The sequence below is a fragment of the Barbus barbus genome, assembly GCF_936440315.1.
Source record: "Barbus barbus genome assembly, chromosome: 46".
Taxonomy (NCBI): domain Eukaryota; kingdom Metazoa; phylum Chordata; class Actinopteri; order Cypriniformes; family Cyprinidae; genus Barbus; species Barbus barbus.
Window position 1 is genome coordinate 11190965 of NC_136724.1, and position 23478 is coordinate 11214442.

Here is a 23478-nt window from a genome sequence, read left to right on the forward strand (position 1 = left end):
CGTGTTTACTCTGCGATGTTTGCTGAATGTGCCCACCAGATGGCCACATCTAGAGCAGTGCACAAACAGGGGCTTTTGGTTTTTTTTTCGTTCGCTCCCTCTCTTTTTCCATCCCTCGCTTTATCTGCTCTCTGGAGTATGTACGTTTGTTCTTAGCTTCTCTTGAGTGTTTTATTTTTTCCACTGCTGAGTGTTTGTGAAATAATTCTCTGCGTTAGGAAGAGGCGCTGTTTGTTTTGCTGATAAAAAGATTTAGAGCTTATTACGCTCCGCCGCAGATTAAAGAATGATTTCCGAGCTGCTGCTCCACATTCTAAAGCAAACGGCAGCTTTTATAGCGATCGCTATAGGCCCTCAGGGGCCCGGCTGCATTCAGAGGCCTAATTGACACCATCTTGATAGGTAATGCTTGACTTAAGGCTGTGTTCTTTCAATTAAGACTCGTCAATATCATTTCTGTCACACACTATGAAGCGCTGAGATTCACAGGAGCTCATTTATTGCCGGCACAAGCAGGCAAGAAAGTTAATCGTCGTATAAAACGAATGCATTAAAGATTGCATGGACGCTTTCACCGCAAATTCTGATAACTATAAATGTGTGTAACTGAAGACTCTGGATTAGTGGTAGATTGATATATCTGTTTTACTGGTATATTGTTTTTATTACATAACTGTTTTTTTATTACATTAAAATGTTTTGTATATGTTCAAGTGGTTAATGTTCACTTTTACGGTTTTAATATTATTCATTTTAAAACCTCTCATCAAACTCTAATCAGTTTTTCTATCTCAGGTGTCAAAATGTTAGCAAAATCTAGTATTGGTCAACATCTACTTGGGATGTGCCGATATTTTTAAGGAGATAATTAATTTTGTCTGATGGCTGATGAATATCTGATGTTAAAATTCTTTACTGTTTTTTCAAAATCAGTTGAAAATAAAATGCTGAATTTAAATGTGTCATTTAAAATGCTGCAGGTTAATTTAGGCATCACAGCGTATGTACAAGTATAATATTTGGTATGAAAAATGAATGTTCATTTTGACATTCAACGATTGCATTTAACAGTTTATTAGATTTAACTTTAAGTTAGCGTCAAATTATAGTTTGTTTTATTAATTTTTATTAATTTCTTATTCATCTCATAGTATTCATCTTCTTTTATTCCTTAAGGATGCATGAAGTTGATCAGAAGTGAAAGTAAAGACTTTTACCATTTCTATTTCAAATAAGCACTGTCATTTGAACTTTCACTTCATCAGAGAATCCTGAAAAAAAAAAAAAAGCATCACAAGTATTTATCAGCACAACTGTTTTCAACATTGATAAGAAATGCTTTTTGAGCACCAAATCAGCATATTATGAATTCTGAAGAATCATGTGACGGCAAAGCCAGGAGTAATGATGCTGAAAATTCAGCTTTACTATCACAGGAATACATTTTAGTAGAATATAAATAGAAAGCATGTATTTTAAATTGTAATGATATTTCCAAGTATTGCTGTTTTTACTGTGTTTTTGATCAAATAAATGCAACCTTGTTGAGTCTTTCAAAAACCTTAAAAAAATCTTACCGACTTTTGAGCAGTAGTGTATATCTAATATCGACAATGCCAATACATAAAAAAAGCTCTAATATTGGCCAATAACCAATATTCAGTTTTCAATATATATTTATAACGTATCCCTATTTTAAGAGACCTTCACTGCACCCTTCAGGAGATGCGACATAAGCATGCACTCTAATAAAGCCGTAGCCTGTAATCTGCATTTAAAATGAGGAAAAACAGTTGCTCCACTTCCCCTGTCTCTCTGCCTGATGGTATCGCTTTGAGAGGAAGCCTGTTAAAATAACCTCCTAACTGCAACTGATGAGATCTTCTTGTTTTCCTGCAGCTAATTACTTCATTATGGCTTACCTGAATTGAGAAGCGAAAACACTATTAGATCATTACGTTCAACGTGTTGTTGCTCAAAAACCACTCGATCAGTCCATGGCCATGAATTTAGACTCATGCCGTAATCCCTTTGACTTCATTTGATCTGTCTACAAGAATTCCTAGATTTTCTGGACAGCTTTTTGTTTTGTGTCTGCTGCTTATCGAATCTTACCTCTTGAATGGTTACGCTTTTAGATGAACTTTAGCCTTTGTGCTCTTCATATAATAATAATATTGGTGTTAGCTGCACATCTGTGCTCATAGTACTAATAGGCTGTGTTTTTCTCCTCCAGGCCTTAGATGGGTTCTTCTTTGTGGTGAACATGGAGGGGAACATCGTGTTTGTGTCAGAGAACGTGACGCAGTACCTGCGGTATAATCAGGAAGAGCTGATGAACACCAGCGTTTACAGCATCCTGCATGTAGGAGACCATAACGAATTCATCAAAAACCTCCTGCCCAAGTCACATGGTGAGACTCTATTTTCCATTCATGGTTTCCTTCCCATTTAGATATTTTCATTTTGCCTGCGCTTCTAGCGTCTCTTCTTTTCAGGAACGACTCGTTCCTCAATACTCAAGTGTGAGCAGTTACATTTTCCACCCTGCGATTATATTAATCAGATTGAGCATTAAGAACTGGGATTTACAGAGAGGAATATCAGAATCTCCTCCTCCCTCAGTTGCAGCAGAAGGGAAGCTCACCTGCAGAGGTGAAAGAGAGGAAGGATTCAGGCTTATTATTGGTTTAAATGATACATTCAGCCAGAAAACACACTATTGGTTCTGCATCCCATTCATAGTGAAATCCAATTCTATTTCACATAGATGTAAACATCAAATAAGTTTGGATTGATTGTGTCACTTTTGTTGTTCCACTCAAGCATTTGGCTCTTGTATATTTTCTTAAGGCTGACATAACTTGGGTTTCTTTAATAAATTTACTCTAAATGGCTTTGGATGATTACAAAAATAAATACATGCCAAATTGCTACCATCTAAAAGTTTAGGAATAATTCCTAAAAGAAGGAATAGTTCACCCAAAAATTAAAATTCTGTTATTAATTACTCACCCTCATGTCGTTCCAAACCTGTAAGACCTTCGTTCCTCTTCAGAACACAAATTAAGATATTTTTGAATAAATCTGAGAGCTCTCTGACCCTGCATAGAAAGCAACTAAAAAAAAGGCCCAGAAAAGTAGTAAGGACATCGTTAAAATAGTCCATTTGACATCAGTGGTTCAACCGTAATATTTGGAAGCTAAAAGAAGATTTTTGTTGTGTGCAAAGACAACAAAATTAACTTTATTCAACATGGCAGAGAATGACATAAAAGAGAAGAAATAGTTGAATAAAGTCGATATTATGGTTTTCTTTGCACACAAAATATTACGGTTGAACCACTGATTTCAAATGGACTATTTTAACGATGTCCTTACTACTTTTCTGGGCCTTGAGCGTGTCAGTTGCGTTGCTTACTATGCAGGGTCAGAGAGCTCTCAGATTTCATCAAACATATCTCAATTTGTGTTCCAAAGATGAACGAAGGTCTTACGGGTTTAGAACGACATGAGGGTGAGTAACTGTTCACACTAGCTAGCTTTCATCCACATATTTTGATATCACGTAAAAATACTGCATGAAAACACCAAGAAAATGGTGGGAACACATTTCCCAAATAAATTCCTAGATGTGTCAAAAAAGGTAAATAATTTTCAATGAGAGTTGGTAATGTGAAGCGACAACAGGAACTTTATTTCCATCGGTGGTTGTTCAGATTTTAAGATGTGGTCATTGAAGGTGAGCTTGCAGTCAAATGTGGAGGGACGAGTGATATGGTTTCACCATAATATTGCGTTATAATATATTAATTACCATTACAACATCAAAAAAGTAACACTTATTTTAATTAGTTCTAATTAATTTTAGTAATTAATTCGTTTACAATAAGATCGTTGACATGCACATGGGATAGAGACGCTGCTTTATTTACAAATTGTTTTTGCAAATATCCTATTTTTTGCATACACTTATTTGACACCAGTTAAATCACTGAAGGTTACCAGTTCGCTGCAATATCCTGAAGCGACATGAGTGGCAGGCGGATCATGTGCACACTCCCTTTGGAAGTCACTGAGTTAGTGCACTTTTTTTTTATATATAAACTTTAATTTTTGTCCCATTGCCAACAGTCTCTCACATGTCGTTTCACATCGCCAACTCTCATTGAAAATTAATGACTTCCAGTCCCTTGCTGCTGTAAATCTCCGTCAGTGTGAACACCCCTTTATTCAGTAAGGAAAAGTTAGGGAATGCTGGTTCAAATGAGTGACAGTGAGTGATGTCTCTTCGCCTCCCTCCCACAGTGAACGGAGTGCCGTGGTCCAGCGAGAATCCTCGGCGGAACAGCCACACCTTCAACTGCCGCATGCTCGTGAACCCTCACAGCGAGGCCGAAGAGACGCAGGATCACGAGGCACAGCAGAAATATGAGACTATGCAGTGTTTTGCTGTGTCTGAACCAAAGTCCATCAAGGAGGAGGGAGAGGGTGAGCCACGATTTCTTAAAACATACTTAAGCCACATGAACCATACTGAAACTCTAGATTTAATGCTTCAAAGCAGAGCAGGAGGCTTCGGCCAAGCAAAGTGACTACTCCCCTTTCAATGAGCCGGGCGTTTGCGTCACTTTGCGTCCCACAAACAAGCAGATTTAAACCTATAGTTTTTCCAAAAGGCTTTTGGATCCAGTGGATGAGAATTGTTGTCTTTATCTACAGTTGTCATTTGTTGCTGTAATTTTGTGGTCTTGTTGCCATAAAAAGCAGTAGTAATTTAACATACACTACCATTCAAAACTTTGGGATTGGTAAGAGTTTTTAAATGTTTTTGAAGGAAGTCTTTTAAGGCTTCATTTATTTGATCAAAACCACAGCAAATGAGTAATATTGTGAATATTATTACAATGTAAAATAACGGTTTTCTATTTGAATACATTTTAAAATGTAATTTATTTCTGTGATGGCAAAGCTGAATGTTCAGCATCATTACTCCAGGGTTTAGTGCCACACAATGCTAATTTTTTGTGTTCAAGAATAATTGTTTTTATTATTATAAATGTTGAAAACAGTTGAGCTGCTTTATATTTTGTGGGAGCATTAAGACGGCACAGAAAGTAGACAAATTAAATGAAAGAAACTTCATAAATGGGGATGGAATTGAGCTTGGGCCTGACAATACAATATTACATTGGTTTATCGGCTACAATAATATAGTATTTTAATGCATGTTTTGGTAACTTTGTTGCTTTGTACAATGAGTGCCGAGTATAAATAATGTACCTGATTATCAAAGTCATAATATCACTAAAAATCCCTTGCAGTTTACCACACTGTACAATGAAGGTGCTTTATGGACTTATACATAACTTATTATGAATTTGTCGCCCAAAAAAAAAAATATTTAAATGTGTGTTGATCTGACTTGCTAGGAATGGTGTTCTAAAAAATCTAGCTAGTCTTGTTTGTTGCCATTAGGAATGGAAGCCTGTTTTCGCCACTGAATAAAGAAATATAAAAAAAAGGTAATACAAACTCGCATTTGCAAGAAAAAAAGTCTGAATTGTGTTTTTCTCACAATTCTGACTTTTTTTCGCAATTGCGAGTTTACATCTCGCAGTTCTTTTTTTCTCAGAATAGCATGATATAAACTCAAAATTGTGAGTTATAAAGTTAGAATAGTGGGATATAAACTCGCAATTGCAAGAAATAGTCAATTTCGAAATAAAAACTCGCAATTGAGACTTTTTTTCTCGCAAATGTGAATTTGTATATCGCAATTCAGACTTTTTTCTCAGAATTGTGAAATATAAATTCGCAATTCTGAGAAAGAATTGAGTTTATATCTCGCAATTCTGAGAAAAAAGTCTGAATTGCGATATACAAATTCACATTTGCGAGAAAAAAGTCTCAATTGCAAGTTTCTGATAAAGTTTTTTCAGTGTTTATATCATGTAATACTGACTTTATATCTTGCAACTGCGAATTTATCTTACAATTCTGACCATTGCAAGTTTATATCACATTTCTAAGAAGAAAATGTCAGAATTGTGAGTTGCAATTACCTTTTTTTTATTTTATTTTTTTATTCAGTGCCAGAAACGGGCTTCCATACATTAGATTAGGATATCAATTCGGTGGAAAATATTGCAAAGTCTTTTATATTCACCTCAAATCCTAAGGTATGATCCATATGAGGACAACTGTAAGTATTCATAGTCTCTTTAAGTTTCATTTGCTAATGTGGAAGCAACGCTTAGTGTTGACAGTCGTTCCTGAGGTGAGAAAAATGAGTCTTCCAGTAACTGAAAAATAAAGCGAAAAGGCGACAGCAGCGCTCGTGGAACGTGCATCTGCGTCCCGCCCAGAGAAATGTTTCAGTCTGTGATTCATTTGCTCTTTTCTCTCCTCCTCTTCCACCTCTCGGAGTCACCCAGAGTTCAGGGTGCATTTGAGACCCACTTCTCTGCTAGATTGTGTTGGCTTTGGTTTTGGCCCTGGCTGGGGTTTAAGTGTGTGTGTGTGTGTAACAGCGAGTGTGAGGCAACGAGAGATGTTTAATGTTGGTCTACCTCTCTCTCTCTCCCTCACATGCACACACATAATGTTTAATTTTTGCTGGGTACTGCTGGTGTGTTGAGTGATGGAGTGTCTCTCTTTATGGCCCATCGGTGTTAGCTTTGTGCCAGCTGCTCTTTCAGCCAGCCAGCTCACCCTGGTGCAGGAGACAGAGAAAGACGGCTGGAGGAGGAATGTGTATGAGCAGAGAGTTTATTGCAGAGACAGTGAAGCTGAGTCTTTACACAGATTGGAGTGAAGACCACCCAAGGGGCCGTATGTTTGCATGTAAAGGCCTGTTCACATCATGACCTGTAGCTCAAAAAGTAGAACATGTTAGCAACACCAGAATGCATTCATGAACTGTAGTCTGATTCACAAACAAGAACTCAGTTGACACAATAAAGAGACGTCATTTAAAAAACTCTTAAACAGAAGTTACAGTTTTGAATCAGTCTGACAGATTCTTCACTGAATGAACTCACTGAATCAGTCAGAGCGGTTGCTGAATCAGTGTCTGACTCACTGAACGAATGGCCAGTTTTAACCTCGTGATGTCCATCTTGAAATGAAGCAAGTACTAAAGTGTTTCTATTTCAGTGGTTTTTTTTTAAATGTAATATATTCCTGCGATGGCAAAGCTGAATTTTCAGCAGCCATTACTCCAGGGTTTAATGTTACATGATTCTTCAGAAATCATTTGAATATGAAAGTGAAAGGGGCAGTGAAAGTGACGTGACATACAGCCAAGTATGGTGACCCATACTCGGAATTAGTGCTCTGCATTTAATCCATCCAAAGTGCACACACACATAGCAGTGAACACACACACACCGTGAACACACACCCGGAGCAGTGGGCAGCCATTTATGCTGGGGCGCCCGGGGAGCAGTTGGGGGTTCGGTGGCTTGCTCAAGGGCACCTCAGTCGTGGTATTGATGGTGGAGAGAGCGCTGGACATTCACTCCCCCCACCTACAATCCTTGCCGGGCCGAGACTCGAACCCGCAGCCTTTGGATTACGAGTCCGACTCTCTAACCATTAGGCCACGACTTCCCGATATGCTGATTTACTGCTCAAGAAAAGTTTTTTGTTGTTGTTGTTGTTGTTGTTGTTATCAATGTTGAAAACAGTCGTGCACCTTAATATTTCTGTAAAAATCTTGATGCATTTTTCCAGGATTTTTAATTAACAAAACAAAAAAATTAAAAAAGAGATCTTTTGTAACATTATAAATGTTACCAAATTTTCATTTTGAGTCTTAGTTATATGAAAATATTAATGCCTGTAAAAAAAAAAAATGCATCCTCATGCATCCATGGACCTATCATGGATGTTATTACTTGCAGTGTTCTTGCTTATTATGTCTTGTTTATCATGTATGCGTCTGATGTGTCAGACTGTTGGAGACATTATGATTCTCTTATGATCTTTTTGTGGGTGGATGAGGGATGACTTTTCTAACTTAGTCTCCATAGGAGCAGCACAGCAGGGTCAGCCTCCACAATGGCACACAAACGAAAGGTCACATTCCATCATATCACCCCACGCTCCACTCCGCACCGCCCCCTCAACACACACAAACACACAGAACCAATGCTTCTTCATTAATAAGCACCCTTCAAAACGCTTTAATAATCTGTTATCACTGATCTGATCTCTTTCTCTTTCTCTTTCTCTCTGAATGTAGATTTCCAGTCGTGTCTGATCTGCGTAGCGCGGAGAGTACCCATGAAAGAGAGACCCATGCTCCCCACGCACGAAAGCTTCACCACCCGCCAAGACCTCCAAGGTAACCATGCCAACGCCACCCCTCTCTCCGCTTACACTCTTCAAAGGGTGTTCACATCACAGTTAGCGCACATCTCAATGCACAGCCCCTCGTTTAAAACAACAGATACTGACTTTACCCTGTAAAGACTGTGTTTAATGACATGAATATGACTTGGCACCCAGGGCTTTCTCATGAATCATGAGGTTCAATTTTAATTGTTGAAATATAGGGCTGTGTAGTAACTGATTACATGTAATGTGGATTACAAAATCAGATTACAAATATTAAGTACTTGTAATTAGATTAAATTACATTTTAAAGTACTCGTAGTTACTTTTTTGTTGATTACATGATTGCATATTTTGTCTTTCGAATGCATTAAAATGCTCAAATTCAAATTATTTCTGATTTACATGTAATGCAGGCGTTCCCAAACTTTTTTTTATTTGAACATCTTTCACCAGATTTTAAAATAAATATTTGTATGTTCACGGTTCTCTGACATTGGTTAATGGTCACATGACATGCAGGTAAACATAAAATATTTCATTTTTTAGTAAGTGTTTTATTTTTGCTGATGTTCTTTTAAAATGACTTATTTTAATTTAACTTTTTTATGATTTCATTAATTATTAGCCTTCATTAAACTCACAAACCCCCTGCAGTTCATTTAAACAAGTTATGTCAAAAGTAATCAAAAAGTAGTCTGATTATATTACCTCAAATGTGTAATGTTATGTATTACGTTACTAACTACAAATTTTGTCTTGTAATTTGGAACGAGTAACAGACTATTTATACCTGCATGTATGTATATTTTATTTTCTTCAAAATCTCCTGGTTTAAAATCTGCCCCCTACATTTGATTAGTAACAAGGTTTATGCACCATTCTGGTCATTCATGAACGGGGGGAACGTGAGTCGTGTCACAGTGCAACTGTAACTCTGTCTGAGTGCCGAATTATGAGTATGTTAATCATACTATAGGCATCTGGACAGTGAGATAACCCAATGGGAACATCGAGAGATTTTTACTGTCACACCAACCACACCTTTTGTCACATTCTGATGTGGCTACTTGATGGAAACTCCCAGTTTGCTGTTTATTGTTACTGAGCGATTACAGTGCTGAGAAGTTTCTGTCATACTTTTAGTTTTTTTTGGTCACAGTTCTTATAAAGTAACATTCAATATTCCTCAGTCATGCTGCGTAGGGGTTTATTCTAAATCCATAACCCTAAGTATGAAACCTCTACAATTAATTCAGCTGACAACTTGCAGCAGACAAAACCAAGCTATATTGCTTATTGCTGTACTGTGTGTTTGTAGGCAAGATCACCTCCCTGGACACCAGTCTGTTACGAGCCTCTATGAAACCAGGCTGGGAAGACTTGGTGAGGAGATGCATTCAGCGCTTTCACCTCCAGAATGATGGAGACATGTCATTCGCCAAGAGGCATCAGCAAGAAGGTACTGAGTGCATCTCACATTAATCCACTCAAGAAATGCTGTCATTCTGGCTACTGTATTGTGCAAACAAAGATTACTTTTTTTTTGACAGTGACTACCTATATTCTGAATACCATAATGATTTTAACACGCCTTGTTTTTGGCTTCCATCTGCAAACCAGTTTTACACACACCTTGTGTCATGATGTCATCAAGATCTATAATGAATATTGTCATAAAGATGCATAGTAGACATTACTGTAATTCAGGTTTTTTTTTTCATATTGTAGCAAAAACACAAAATAATTATGGTGTGTGAAAACATAGGAATGTGTATGTGAGTAATGCATGCGGTATCTTTACTGGAAAGGTTAATCTTGCAATTTTATAGGAATTTTATGGGTTTATATTTGGAAGTGAAATCTTGTCAAGACATGTAAAGAAATGGCTGAATGTGACTAAAAGACTAAAAACCTTAGTATTATTTTGCATACAATTTAGATTTATTTGCTCCTCAATGTACATATGTAATTTTCAAAATTTTGATCTTGTGGGTGTGTTGTTTTGCAGTGCTAAGGCATGGGCAGGCGTTCAGTCCCATCTACCGGTTTTCCCTGTCCGACGGGACTATCGTCTCTGCTCACACCAAGAGCAAACTGGTTCGGTCACCTTCTACCAACGAGCCACAGCTCTACATGTCACTGCACATTTTACAAAGGTACCCACTACCCAGCCACATGCACTTGAGTTGTTTTGTCTCTGATTATGTCTGAATCTGTTTTTCACGTAAATGCAATGATGTATTTTATGAACTAATCGCATGAGTAAGTGTTTGAGTAATTTTTGACCCTCTTCTCTCTGTTTCCTGTTTGATTCGGCTCCGTGTGAGCGCAGTCAGTCGAAACGCACGCTTTCTAGTTCTGACAAGCCCAGTTAATGACCATATACTGAAATCTCACTGTCATTTGAGAACATCCGACCGTGTTTTCCCAGAGGCCGATGCTGGTCTCTAAACATTCTGTCAAAACCAAGAATAACACAACTCCCTTGACTCCCACAGCTACACATTGGCAAACAAGCTTTTTCATCCTTGATAATTCCTCAGAATTTGATTGCTGGTTTAATTAAGTAGAGAGTAATTGAATACCAACGATTCCAAATTTAAAGGAATAGTTCTGCCAAAAATTATAATGTTGTTCCAAACACGTATGACTTTGTATTAATTTTTTTTAAAAATATAGTTGTTCTTTTCCATGCAGTTACAGTGCATCTGGATCTGCAAGCTTCACAAATAATGCAGAAGAATCAAGTGTTCTGAAGCCATACAATAGACTTGTGAGGAACAGACCGACATTTTAAAAGGGTGGTTCACGCAAAAATGAAAATTGTCATCATTTACTCACCCTCATGTTGTTCCAAACCTGTATGAGTTTCTTTCTTATGTTGAACACAAAAGAGAAATTTTGAAGAATGCTGGTAATCAATCAGCTGATGGTCCCCATTGACTTCCATAGTATTTCTTTCCCTACTATAGAAGTCAATGGGGACCAACAACTGTTTGGTTCTTCAAAATATCATCTTTTGTGTTCAACATAAGAAAGAAACTTAAACAGGTTTGGAACGACATGAGGGTGAGTAAATGACAAAATTTTCATTTTGAACTATTCCAACTATTCCATTAACTATCGATTCACTGTAAATCATCCCTCATTTTTCATGAGCTCACAGGAGGCAGAGCAATGTCCAATTTGTGAACGAGTCATTCTTTTGAGCGAATCATTGGTTTGTTTTTACAAAGGATCTGATTCTCAAATTCAACTCTCAGACTCATTGATTCAATCACACCAGTTAATAAATCATTGGAGGGGGAAGATTATCAGTAAATCACGACACACAAAGCTATCATATGACTTCATAAAACTTATGCCAGTACTCACCATTTATATAGACCACTTTTATGATGCTTTACATACTTTTTGAACCTTTAAAGCTTCAGTACCGGTTCATTGTAATTGCACGGAAAAGAGCGGCCAGGATATTATTCAGAATTTCTCCTTTTCTGTTCCACAAAACAAAGTAAATGGAAACAAAGTTTGGAAAAAAGTAAATATGAATAAAATACAGGAGTATTTTTTTCCCCCTTTGAGCATCACAGTTTCACATAAAATCAAATAATTTGGAGTGTATGGCTTAGTAAAGCCTGGATCCACAGCAGGCAGTTGTGAACACAGTTTCATGTGTTAGCTGCAGAGTTTCTATCTCTCTCACAGCATGCGAGGGAGGAACACCAGTTTGCTTTCTGAGACAATAGCAGCAGTGTTAGGCTGGGGTGTCGAGCACAGATAAACATTAAACCCAGAGTGAGCTCACAGCGGGAGGGTGGCTGTCTTAAAGCACAGCATCTCCAGCACAATAACACACAGTATAGCTTGACCATTGATTCATCCTGCATGCTCCGAACAAAGGCATCTCTATGCATTTATTAGCTCGGAGAGAGTTTTTAGTATGTAGCTTGCTAAAAGCCCGAGGTGATTTTTACATTAGAGGGGGATATGACAGCACAGCCTCTCATTTTCTCTGTTCCATGGCTTGTTTTGAGGGATGAGCACTGCTGTTTTTCCTTGATAACAATTTGTTCCCCTCTTTTAACCTTCTTTGCTGAAACATACTTTAGTTAATTAAGCCATTCCTGAAATTCCGCTTAAGCTCTTTTCTCGGATTCCTTGTTTGGAGCGCTAGAAGAACTGCTTCCTGTTTATGAGATTAATTTAACAAATGACTGCACTGGATTAATGTAATAAAATGGTTTCAATAGAATTTACTTGGAAATCAGTATTAATTCCTTGGATTACAATTAAAACACCATTGTCAACGATAGCACGTGCCAACCTGGTGAGACCGGCATGCCCTGCGTGAACTGAGGCATTGTTTTCCGTTTCGGTTTTTTCCTCTCACTTTTTCCCTACTACTTCTCTCGTTTATGTCTTATTTTTTGCTTTTTATGTGTATTAAATTTTCATTTTAATATTTGTTGTTTATTGATTTCTTTTAGTTTTATTTTTTTATTGCCGTTTTAGTCATTTAGTACTTAAATTTAGTTAGTTGCCAAGGCAACATGTCTAATAAAGTTTGTTTTTTATCATATATTTGGATTTTTTTTTTTTCAGCTTTCAGTTACTAATATTCAATTACTGAATTTTCAATTACAGATTTTTAATGGTTTTAATTAGTAACAATAGTTGTGATTCCATTACAGATTTGCATAAAACGTTTGTGATAAAAACTAAATGTTGATTTAAAAAAAACTATTGCAAAATGACAGCATTTCCATTAACTGATGTTATGCACCTAAAGCGTAATTTTTTCCTCTCGCGATAAGTCATAGTGACAGATGTTGATAGGTTTACGTATAGCCTATCGCAGCCACCGCACCAGGCACTGTTTGTAATCGAAGGAGCTGTAAGTGTGTATCTTTAGCGTAGCAGTTCGGAGAGCCTGAAACGTGCTGTGGCGCATCTGATATAAACACAAGCCTTGACTAAAGTGGCCGTGGCAGAGCCATAATACACCGCAGATATATGCAGTGTAAATTATCCAAGCATTAATGGCAAAGAAAGCCCCTTATACTTGACAGCGGCCATGTATGAGGTATTTCTTAGAGGTTCTAGTACATTAAAGAATGACCATGTGACTTGTACGTATGCCAGGTGAACTGTAAATGCTAAAAAAAAAAAAAAAAAAAAACCTGTTTAAATTGCAGTTTTGTGAAATATTCCTTTTTCGAATTGCCTGAAAAACCACCTCATGCGAGCGTAAAAACTTTTTTTGCTATATAGGGAGTTGATTGTGCGATATTGACGTTTCCGTTGATCGTATTTTCAACTCGCAATTTCAGTTTGCGCAATTTAAAGGGTAATGGAAATGTAGCTAGTGACCTTTTATTATGTTCACTAATTATGAGTTTTATGTTTTTAAGCTTGTAATTGTTCATTTAACCTTTGTCTATAATACTATGTTTGTGCTATGTGTGTAGCATGTATGTTGCAGCATTATTTGCTCTTTAGATAATCTGTTAGCGACTAAAAACATCTATTTTTTTCTGTTTTAGGGAGCAGTCTGTCTGTGGCATGACCCCTGATCTTGGAAATGCTCAGAATATGGGCAAAACCATGAACCCCATGAGTTCTCCCAATACAGCAGGTTCCTCTGGTGCACCCCAGGGACAGGATACCACCGTCAGCAGCAACACATCCACTTTCCCCTCCCCTGGTGGCCAGAAGGAGCCCGGTGCCATCGGCCCAGTACAGGGCCACCGCTTCGGGTGCCCAGGAACTATGAGTCATTCGGCAACCATGCAGGCGGCCACCCCTCAGGGCAGTGGCTATCCGCTGAAGTTGAGCAGCCCGTCTCAGGGCAGTCCGGGCATGCTTTCTCCACGCCACCGAGCCAGTCCCGGAGTGGCAGGATCTCCACGCCTGCCCCCGCCGCAGTTCTCCCCAGCAGGCAGCTTACATTCTCCTGCGAGCATGTGCACTAGCAGTACAGGTGGCAATGGGGGAGCAGGCAGTAATCATGGTTACACAAGCAGTTCCCTTAACGCCCTCCAGGCACTTAGCGAGTGCCACGGTGTGAGCCACGGCCAATCAATGGGCTCGCCCGACAGGAAGTTGGGGTCACCAGCCGCATTGGGCGTCAATCTTCACATGCTGAACAAAATGGGAGCCTCAGAGTCATTCGGAGATCAGAACCAATCAGAGCAGGGTAACGGAGGGCAGGATGATGGCATCGAACAGCCGAGAGACGAAAAGGGCAACCTCGGCCAGTTTAATAACCCAGACGCCAGTGATCCGCAGAACCGGCTACGTGACAACAAAGGCCATACTAAACTCCTGCAGCTCCTCACCACTAAAACTGAGCCTATCGAGTCCACATCCCCCCCTCCAATGGCTGGTGGAGAGCCTGGGTGTAAGGACCCTGCTGGCGGCCCAGGGAATGGCGGCATGGGCGTTCAAACCGGAGCCGGATCGCATGCTACTTCCCTAAAGGAGAAGCACAAGATCCTTCATAGACTCCTCCAGAACAGCTCATCGCCCGTCGACCTGGCCAAACTTACAGCCGAGGCCACGGGGAAGGAGCTGTGTCAGGATTCTGCAGGTGGGGCGGCCGGTGTGGCTGAGTTAGCCATTAAACAAGAGCCCGTCAGCCCCAAGAAGAAGGACAACGCCCTCCTGCGCTACCTACTGGATAAAGACGATAATGTACTTAAGGAAAAAGGCATCAAGATGGAACCTGGAGAAATAAAGGTGGAGGGCAGTAAGATGCCGGGAATTAAGACGGAGAAAACTGATGGCGGCTATGACCGTGCGGAGCCGGTAAGTGATGTCGCCAACCTGGCAATATACCAAGAAATATTTAATACAAGTTGAGCTCCATATTACCACAAAATAATTTTGACTTGTACCTCATTGGCATCATGCACCTGTTGTTTTGTTTTTGTTTTTTTTTGTTTTTTTGCTTTGAAAAGGGAGAAAACGTTACAAAACTTTATGGAAAATAGCATCATTTATCAGTCTAAATTAGTGGCAAGCGTGGTGCTGTGAGATTGGACATGACCTAATTTTTAAAAAATATTATTATTATTATTACTATTAATATACTATTTTATTATTATTTTATTGGTAACACTTTACAATAAGGTTCATTAGTTCATTAAAACTACGAATGAACAATACTTCTACAGCATTTATTAAATCTTAGTTCATGTTAATTTCAGCATTTACTACTGCATTATTAAAATCAGGAGTTGTGCTTGTTAACATTAGTTAATGCACTGTGAACTAACATGAACAAACAGTGAATAACTCTATTGTTATTAACTAACATTAACAAAGATGAATAAATAGTGTAATGTATTGTTCATTGTTTGTTCATATTAGTTAATATATTAATGTTAACAAATGACACCTTATTGTAAAGTGTTACCATTTTGTTTTATTTTATTTTAATACAAGTCCAAAAAAAATAAAGCATGTATGTAATTTCTAGTTTATACTGTATATGCACTTTTTTATCTACCGTGCGACTCCACCGGGCAGGGACACCGGCAAGGGATAGTAGTAGCTTTTTATTTAATTTTTTCATTGATATGTTTATTTTGAAATGTTGTTGTTATATGCATGTGTTAATTTTATTTAATTTCTTTATTTTCTTAAATATGTGGGTAGATAGTATTTATAGAGTTGTAACTTTTTAGTTTTAGTTACTTTTTCTTATTTGTAAGTCGCTTTGGACAAAAGCGTCTGCTAAATGACAAAAGTAAAAGTAAGTAAGTAATGCATTGCAATATGTTCTGTGGTAACTGATAGCATGCTGTCAATAGAGCTTAACTGAACAGAAAGTACTGAGAGTTTATTCATACAAAACACCACCTGAATCACTTCTGCTGGTTTTGAATTTGATTGTTTTTAAATATGTTGAATCGTGATGTCCCTTTGGTGAAAATGCTGGAAAGATTTGTCGTTAGTGGGTGTGGGCAATGATCGTTTTGGTTAAATATGAGAAGTATTGCATGTTGGAAAGGTCGTCAGCTAGTGTTGTGGATTCTCACGCAGAAATAACTGATATGACAACTGATACCAACATGTTAAAACGCTCTTATCGCCAGCTTTTCAGTTTCATTGCTGTATTGTTAGAGTGTATGCATCCTTTCCTTTCCTCCTTGTATCTCTTTTTGTATTTCTCTCTATTTGGGTGTGTAAGTAGAGCAAACAACAGATTTATAAACCGGCCAATGAAGCCCCAGATCGAGGCAGTATGGTAACAGCAGGGATATAAATGACTCAGCCAGCTGGAGAGAGAGAGAGAGAGAGAAAGCGAAAGGGAAAGTGAGAGCTCTGTCACAGGAAGTGGATTCTGTGGGAAACTGGCAGGACTTTCTCAGAAGCAGCTCTGTGACATTTGAAAAAAGGCGTCTCGGTGGTGTTCCATGCATCTCATCTGGCACAGCGGTTGGCACATACCCTACAGAGCTGGCACCGGGCACCAATCACGCCTGGCACAGCGGCGGTAAAGTTAGAGAAGCGTCTGGGGCCAGGCAACAGAATAGAGAGATTATCCTGTATGTGTGTGTTTGTGCTCATTGGGCCTCCCGGGCCTCTTTTAAAAGCTGTTGATTGAGCCACAAATTGAGTCATAGTTGTCAAATCAAAGCAGCGGTCTCGGGAAGCTGCTACTGTTAGCCTGTTAGCAGAATGACCGCACCGTCCCTCGGTTACCAGGAGAAGACCAAGAGTTACGCTAGTGAGGAACCTCTGACCTCACGGTCTCCACGACAGCGCCATTTTGAACATGAAGTACAGTGATTTACTGAGCAGGGAGGCCACAGTAGGACAAGAAGAGCGATGCTCGAACACAGACACGCAGAAAAAAACGGAAGACTGAAGGGAAAAACTGAATTAGTGAGGATGCAGGAGAAAGGAGGATGAAATGTGGCAGGAGTGGAGAGGGAGGACCAATCCCTAGTGAGCTGCCTACCTAGACAACATGATGAAAAGAATATTCAAAAGAACAGCCTTGATTTGAAATAGAAATCTTTTGTAACATTATAAATATTTTTCTGCTAATTTTGATCAATTGAATGCATCCTGGCTGAATTAAAGTATTCATACATATCTTTCAAAACAAATCCTACTGACACCAAACTTATGACCGTTAAAACAATCCCAGAATGCACTGTGATGGGCTTGGTTAATACTAGCATACTTTATACTGGAATTTTTTGTGTGTGTGGGGTCACATGACCTCATTATGTTTAATTGATTTCGGAAAAAAATATTAATTTTGTAAAAAAAATTAAATGTACCAAAAAAGGCAACTTTTATTTTGCTCGTTTATTAGGGTTACACACTATAGTGCAGAATAGTGCAAACATTGTAGCATGGTAGTGTCGTATTGAACTATATTTTTATTTAGTACTGCGTTGAAGAATAGAAAAAAAAGTAATTCAAAATGTTATTAAAAATAAAAACAAATGAAAATATTTCAAACAGCAATTGGAGTGTTATGTATTTTTCTTTAAAGTCATTAGTTTAGCAACATGCTAACACCTGACTCAATTGTAATCATCTTAAAGCATTCAAGCCTCTTTTGAGTAATCCAGCATAGCCGCCTATGTAGACAGTGAGGTGTCTCACTAGGGTTTGGAACGGATCCACTCATCTCTCTCTTTCTCCTGTGATGAAACGAGCAGCAGGCTGGTGTGATAGAGCTGCAGCTGAGACTGAAGAGAAGCAGGGATCTGTATGAAAGGTCATGATGGCAGAGAGCAAGACTCAAGGAGTCTTCACTGACACCGTGCCTCTGAGTGCGTCCACTCCTGACTTTCACCAGCGTTGTTCAGTGCTCAAGGTTATTTTCATAGTTGGTTTGCAATTAAAGGCTTTTGATAACCCTGGATAGGCTGGCCTTCAATAATACAGTTTTTATGGCAGACGGTAGAAATGACCCAGATGCACATATTGTTGTCACCCAGGCAGCTGTGGTGGCTTCAGTTGCTCTGTTCACTGATGTATCAATCCCTCTTTCTCTCTCTCTCTCTCTCTCTCTCTCTCTCTCTCTCTCTCTCTCTCTCTCTCTCTCTCTCTCTCTCAACCTATTGATCATTCAGTTTCTCACAGTCTCTTTTACATCCTGTATGTCCCAGTTTGCATCTCTCTTGCTCTGTTTCAAAGCAGCTGCGTAGCTCAACAGCATTTTACAGTATCATAAGCAGTTAAGATGCAAATGCTGTTCTAAAAGGTAGGCAGTGACATTACAATGTCTTATAAGACAGCTTGTTTTGGCCAGATTTGCATCTCATGCATACTTCATGGAAAAGGCAATCCCATAATGCATTGCAACGAGCTCTGTGAAAGGGCATGTTCGAAATGGAATGCCCAGTATATAACATATTGTATAATACATAGTTGATTTCTGACCTCATTCCATATTTATTCCATATTATTTTTGTGCAAGATGACTGATGGAGGCAAAAAAAAGTATTATAAATCATAAATCATAAGAAAAAAGTATAGTTAAAAAGAAATTAATATAATTATAAATTGACCAATATTTTTTTTACCCCAAATTTTTTTTTTTTTTTTTTTTTTACTGAATCTTTTTAAAATTTAATTGTAAATTTATTATATAATTATACATTATAATTCTATTTTAAATTATGAATAAATATATTTAAATATGGATTCATATATTTATTTCGGTTACTTACTGTAAATCTATTATGTAATTATAACTTTATAATAAATACATATATATATTTTTTCGGCTTCTTGCCAAGGCTACATTTCTAATTTTGATTTACTTTAACTTGATGTAATAAAATGACTACTAAAACTGAAATAAAAAAATAAGAAAAATCTATATAGACATATTAAAACAAAAGGACACAACAAAATTATTCAAGCTTGTATTGTAATAAAAACTGAACATAGACAAAAATAACAAATTTTAAGTATTGAAAAACAACTGTAATGGTCTCTCAATTATACTAAATTAAATGGTCAGCAGCACTATTTTGTTGCTGCCTACTGTATGTAGAGCGTTCCAAATCATGAAATTTATTATGTTTACTTTTAGCATGAATAAGCAGACAGCTAAGCAACTCGCTGGGAACATTGCTAGGTTTTTTTTTCTCTTTTGTGTCTCTACATACTCGTACAGAGAAGGATTTTAGTGTTTCTATTTGTGGCAGCGATGGTTTGTCTTTCCCGGAGTGTGCTTCTATAGATGTGCTTTGTATGTGTGTTACAGTCTGATGCGCTTTCGGAGGTGCATGTGTGTGTCTCTGCAGCAGGAAGTGTGAGTCAGGATAGGGTGTCACTCCTCTGCCCTTCCCAACCCCTCACAGAGCTCTAATCGGCACCCTGACACCATTCCTCAGTTGCGCACACACACACAAGCGGTGCAGACAGCTGTCCCCACCCTGACACTGTCGCTTCATCGGTGGTTCCTCTGTGTACCAATTAACCCTGTAACCCCTCTTACCCCCTCGGTCCTGCTCCTGTCTACACGACTAACTGCCCTCCGTCCCATCAAACCAGCACTGATATCTTATTTCGTACTTGCACTAACGGTGGAAGTTTGGCATTCAAAGAATTTCTTTAGGGCTCTTCATCAGGGGGTCCACAACCACAGGGGTCCTCTGCAGTACTGCATAGCAGCAGTTATTGTGCTATCTTATTTTTCTGAAAAATTATTGCATTGAAACAATATTATATGAAATTCAGCTGAAGCTAAAGTTATGCTAAATATTCATTCTCCAACCTACATTCAAATGCATTAAGTAAAGTTACATTGTAATACACAAGATTACAACCTATTAAAATAAGTGTTTAAATATATTAATATGGTATAGTAGTCATGTTATTATAGTCCAAGCTTATAATGCAACAGTTAGACAGTACGTAATGGTGGTCCTTGGTTTGTCAGTCTATCCACTAAAGGTCTTTTAACCTGAAGGTTGAATTTTTGCTTGCAACTTATCGAGAATTTGCATAACACATCAGAAAACTTCTTTTAGTTGTCATAAATTGTCAAGTAGTGTGACACATTTGACTTTTAAACTGCATTTTTCTCATTCTTTTTAAAGTTCAGGGCCAGTAAGATGCATTAAATTGATCAAACTCACAATTTACTGTTTTTACTTAATAAATGCAGCCTTGGTGAGCAAAAGAGCCTTCTTTTAAAAACGTTAAATAATCTTTTGAATGGTACTTTACCTGCAGTTCCTGTGACATAATAAGTTATACATTTCATTTCTTAAAGTGAACTGCAAAAAGTGATTTAAAATGGTTAAAACTAGTTTTGTAAAAGAAAGAAATTACTGCCAGTCCTCTAAATACCTCTAAATACACACTTTCTCTTGTATGTTCATATGCAGTTCAACTTAAAATCGTGATGTTAACAGTAAACGTTCATGGACATGTCATTCATCATACCCACATCTAAAAGTGTAAATTATAGTAGAATGTCAGAATGTGTTTTACTGGTAGCTGATGAGAAACACAGCTCTCATAGATCTCCACTCAGAGAGCTGTTCTTCTATTGGCTCAACATCACACTGACGTCAGCACTCCCTCTGACGAGGAAGTGATCCATGAAGGTGCAGCTCAGTGCGATATAAAGAATCCATGCTAATGCACAGGCACCTTCCTGTCTGGACTGAGCGAGTGCACACAGATAATACACAGGAGAGAGAGCAGGGAGTGATAATTGGAAAGAGGAGGAGAGAAAGGCTGAAACAAGCGGCCAGTGAGATGCATGGACAGTGAATAATCAGCAGCAGGTTTGATTCAAGAGGGCATCCAGGGACAGGTGGTGCTCACACAAGTGTAAGTGTGTGTGTGTGTGTGTGTGTGTGTATGTATGAGATGAGAGAGGGAGATTGGGAAAAGAGCTTCCGTGCGCTACACAAGGAGAGTGACCTCATTAAGCAGTTCCTCCTCTCCTTCCTCCTGTTTGTGCAGCCCTTTTCCTCCACACTGCACACTGAGTCGCAAATCAATGGCAGGAGAAGTCGACGGCTTCATTAGGCTGCAGACAGGCAGCATGAAGGCAAACTTTCAACCCACAGAATAATATACAGCATGTGATCTTTGACCTTAACTACTCTCCACAACAACCCCTAAACACACACATACATGAACTTTCATCCACTGCACCACACTGTCCTGAAATGAAGGTTACTAGACATCTTAAGATATCTATATATATATATATATATATCTCTCTCTCTCTCTCTCTCGCTCTCTCATATATATATATATATATATATATAGATCAAATATCATTTTACATGCTGACTGGTGCAAAAGAAAAAAATCTTATTATCAGTGTTGAAAATGCATGTGCTTATTAATATTTTTGTGGAAACTGTGATACAGGATTCAGGATTATTTGATAAAGTTGAAAAGAACAGCATTTATTTGAAATAGATATATTTTGTATATAATCTTTTGCAATGATTATCTTTTGTAACTATAAATGCATTTAGTGTTACTTTTGATCAATTTAATGTGTCCTTGCTGAAAAAGTAATCATTTCTTAACCCTAAACTTTTGAATGGTAGTGTAGGAAGAATTACTGTTGAAAAATGAGCGAATGTTACTGTAAAATGTGTGCTGCTTATTATAAGCATCATAACATGGTTTATGAGTAAACACTAGGGTATTGTAGGGTCACTTTTTGTACTATAAGTAGTCGACTTGTCAGTGTTTAGCTCGTGTAAATGACTGTAGCATTAGTGGTCTTTGCCATTTCTCCAATGACAGTGGGTGAGAGAATATCCACACAGCTGAAATGATGCAGGTGAGAAACAAACGCGTCATGAGAAACTCATGTTCCACCAGTTTATAGTTTCGGTCAGCCTTTGGGCACACTTGAATAGTTTCAGGGTGTTTTGCAAAAATTATGACAAGTGAACGTAAAGTGCTCTGGGTTCACTTCATTTTCACGCTCGTGTAATTCCAAATATTTTTGCAAATGCATTGGGACGCTATTCGTGGACACTGGACTTTCCTCCTGCTGTCACCTTGTAAACAGTTCCTTGTAAACACATATATATATTAGGGCTCAGTTTAACACAGTTTTTACATATATATATTAATTTTTATATAATTAAATTGATTTACTTAAAATTGGCAGAAAATACCTTCCATATATGTAGATAAACATGAAAATGAATACATATTTATTAATTTCATATATCTCTATAATAATTATTTATTATGAGATAGATAGATATTGAATGATCAGTCTGTCTTGTGCTGTCCTGATTGTAATATAGATGTCACGTGTGCTGCCCCCTTGTGGTGGCTTAAGGACTTTAATGCATGTTTATTAAAAGTTCCAGAACTGGCGTTCTCCTAAGATCTATAATATTAACCTGCATAAATGTTTATATGTCCAAATATAGAGTGCTTGTGTACAGGACACTTGATTTAGCATTTATTTAGTGTCATTTAGTAGAAGTTGTATGCATTTTTAGTCTTTTCTGATATACGACGACAGCCTTGGATAAACAAAAGTACAGTTCTGAATCTTCGAGTCGACATTGTTTATCTGAAATGCACTGCTGTAAGAAGGTTTCTTTATCTCAACAGGCCGAGTTGGACTTTGTCAAACTGGAGCCAGAATAAAAAATTTGCAATGCATTAGGGCAGATGTTTCAAATGCAACATAGATACATCAGAACTGTAGTGCACTACAGCCAAGTGTGCTTTTAGATTTGTAAGCTAATAAATATTTTTAAAAGCTCATGATGAAGATGAAAGGATTTGAAGTCAGATCGATGATGTATTTAAAGTCAAGCTGCGTTCGAGGCCTGCAGAGTGTGTTTGCCTGCGTGTATTTAGAAGATCTTGCTCTGATTTTAAAGATGGTAACCGAACCATGGCAAATGGAGTAGTGTTCAGCTAGCCTCCTTTAACTCAATGTGAAGTGTGTCCTAGATTCCAGGCCTGTGTGTGTGTGTACATGTGAGAGGGAGAGGGGTGTGTTTCAGCAGGCAGACTTCGAACTCTCCAGCATTTCCCTGCTGAGGTCTAAATCCACAAGACTGAGATACCAAACCTTTTAACTATGTTGTTATGAATGATAAGATGCATTGGAATGTTATGTACGAGGATATTTTCATGTGCCTC

At 38.0% G+C, this 23478-nt stretch overlaps 1 protein-coding gene across 5 annotated transcripts in view; it reads left to right on the forward strand.

The window, feature by feature from the left end:
- Window positions 1-23478, forward strand: part of LOC306864963 (nuclear receptor coactivator 2) — a 103836-nt gene that overhangs the window by 59214 nt on the left and 21144 nt on the right. For all 5 annotated transcript variants that reach the window (XM_079409282.1, XM_079409281.1, XM_079409285.1 and 2 more), the window contains exons 6-11: window positions 2237-2414; window positions 4309-4491; window positions 8249-8350; window positions 9662-9802; window positions 10352-10499; window positions 13890-15153. In XM_079409282.1, the coding sequence (XP_079265408.1) occupies window positions 2237-2414; window positions 4309-4491; window positions 8249-8350; window positions 9662-9802; window positions 10352-10499; window positions 13890-15153 (2016 nt within the window). The remainder of the gene's footprint in view (window positions 1-2236; window positions 2415-4308; window positions 4492-8248; window positions 8351-9661; window positions 9803-10351; window positions 10500-13889; window positions 15154-23478) is intronic.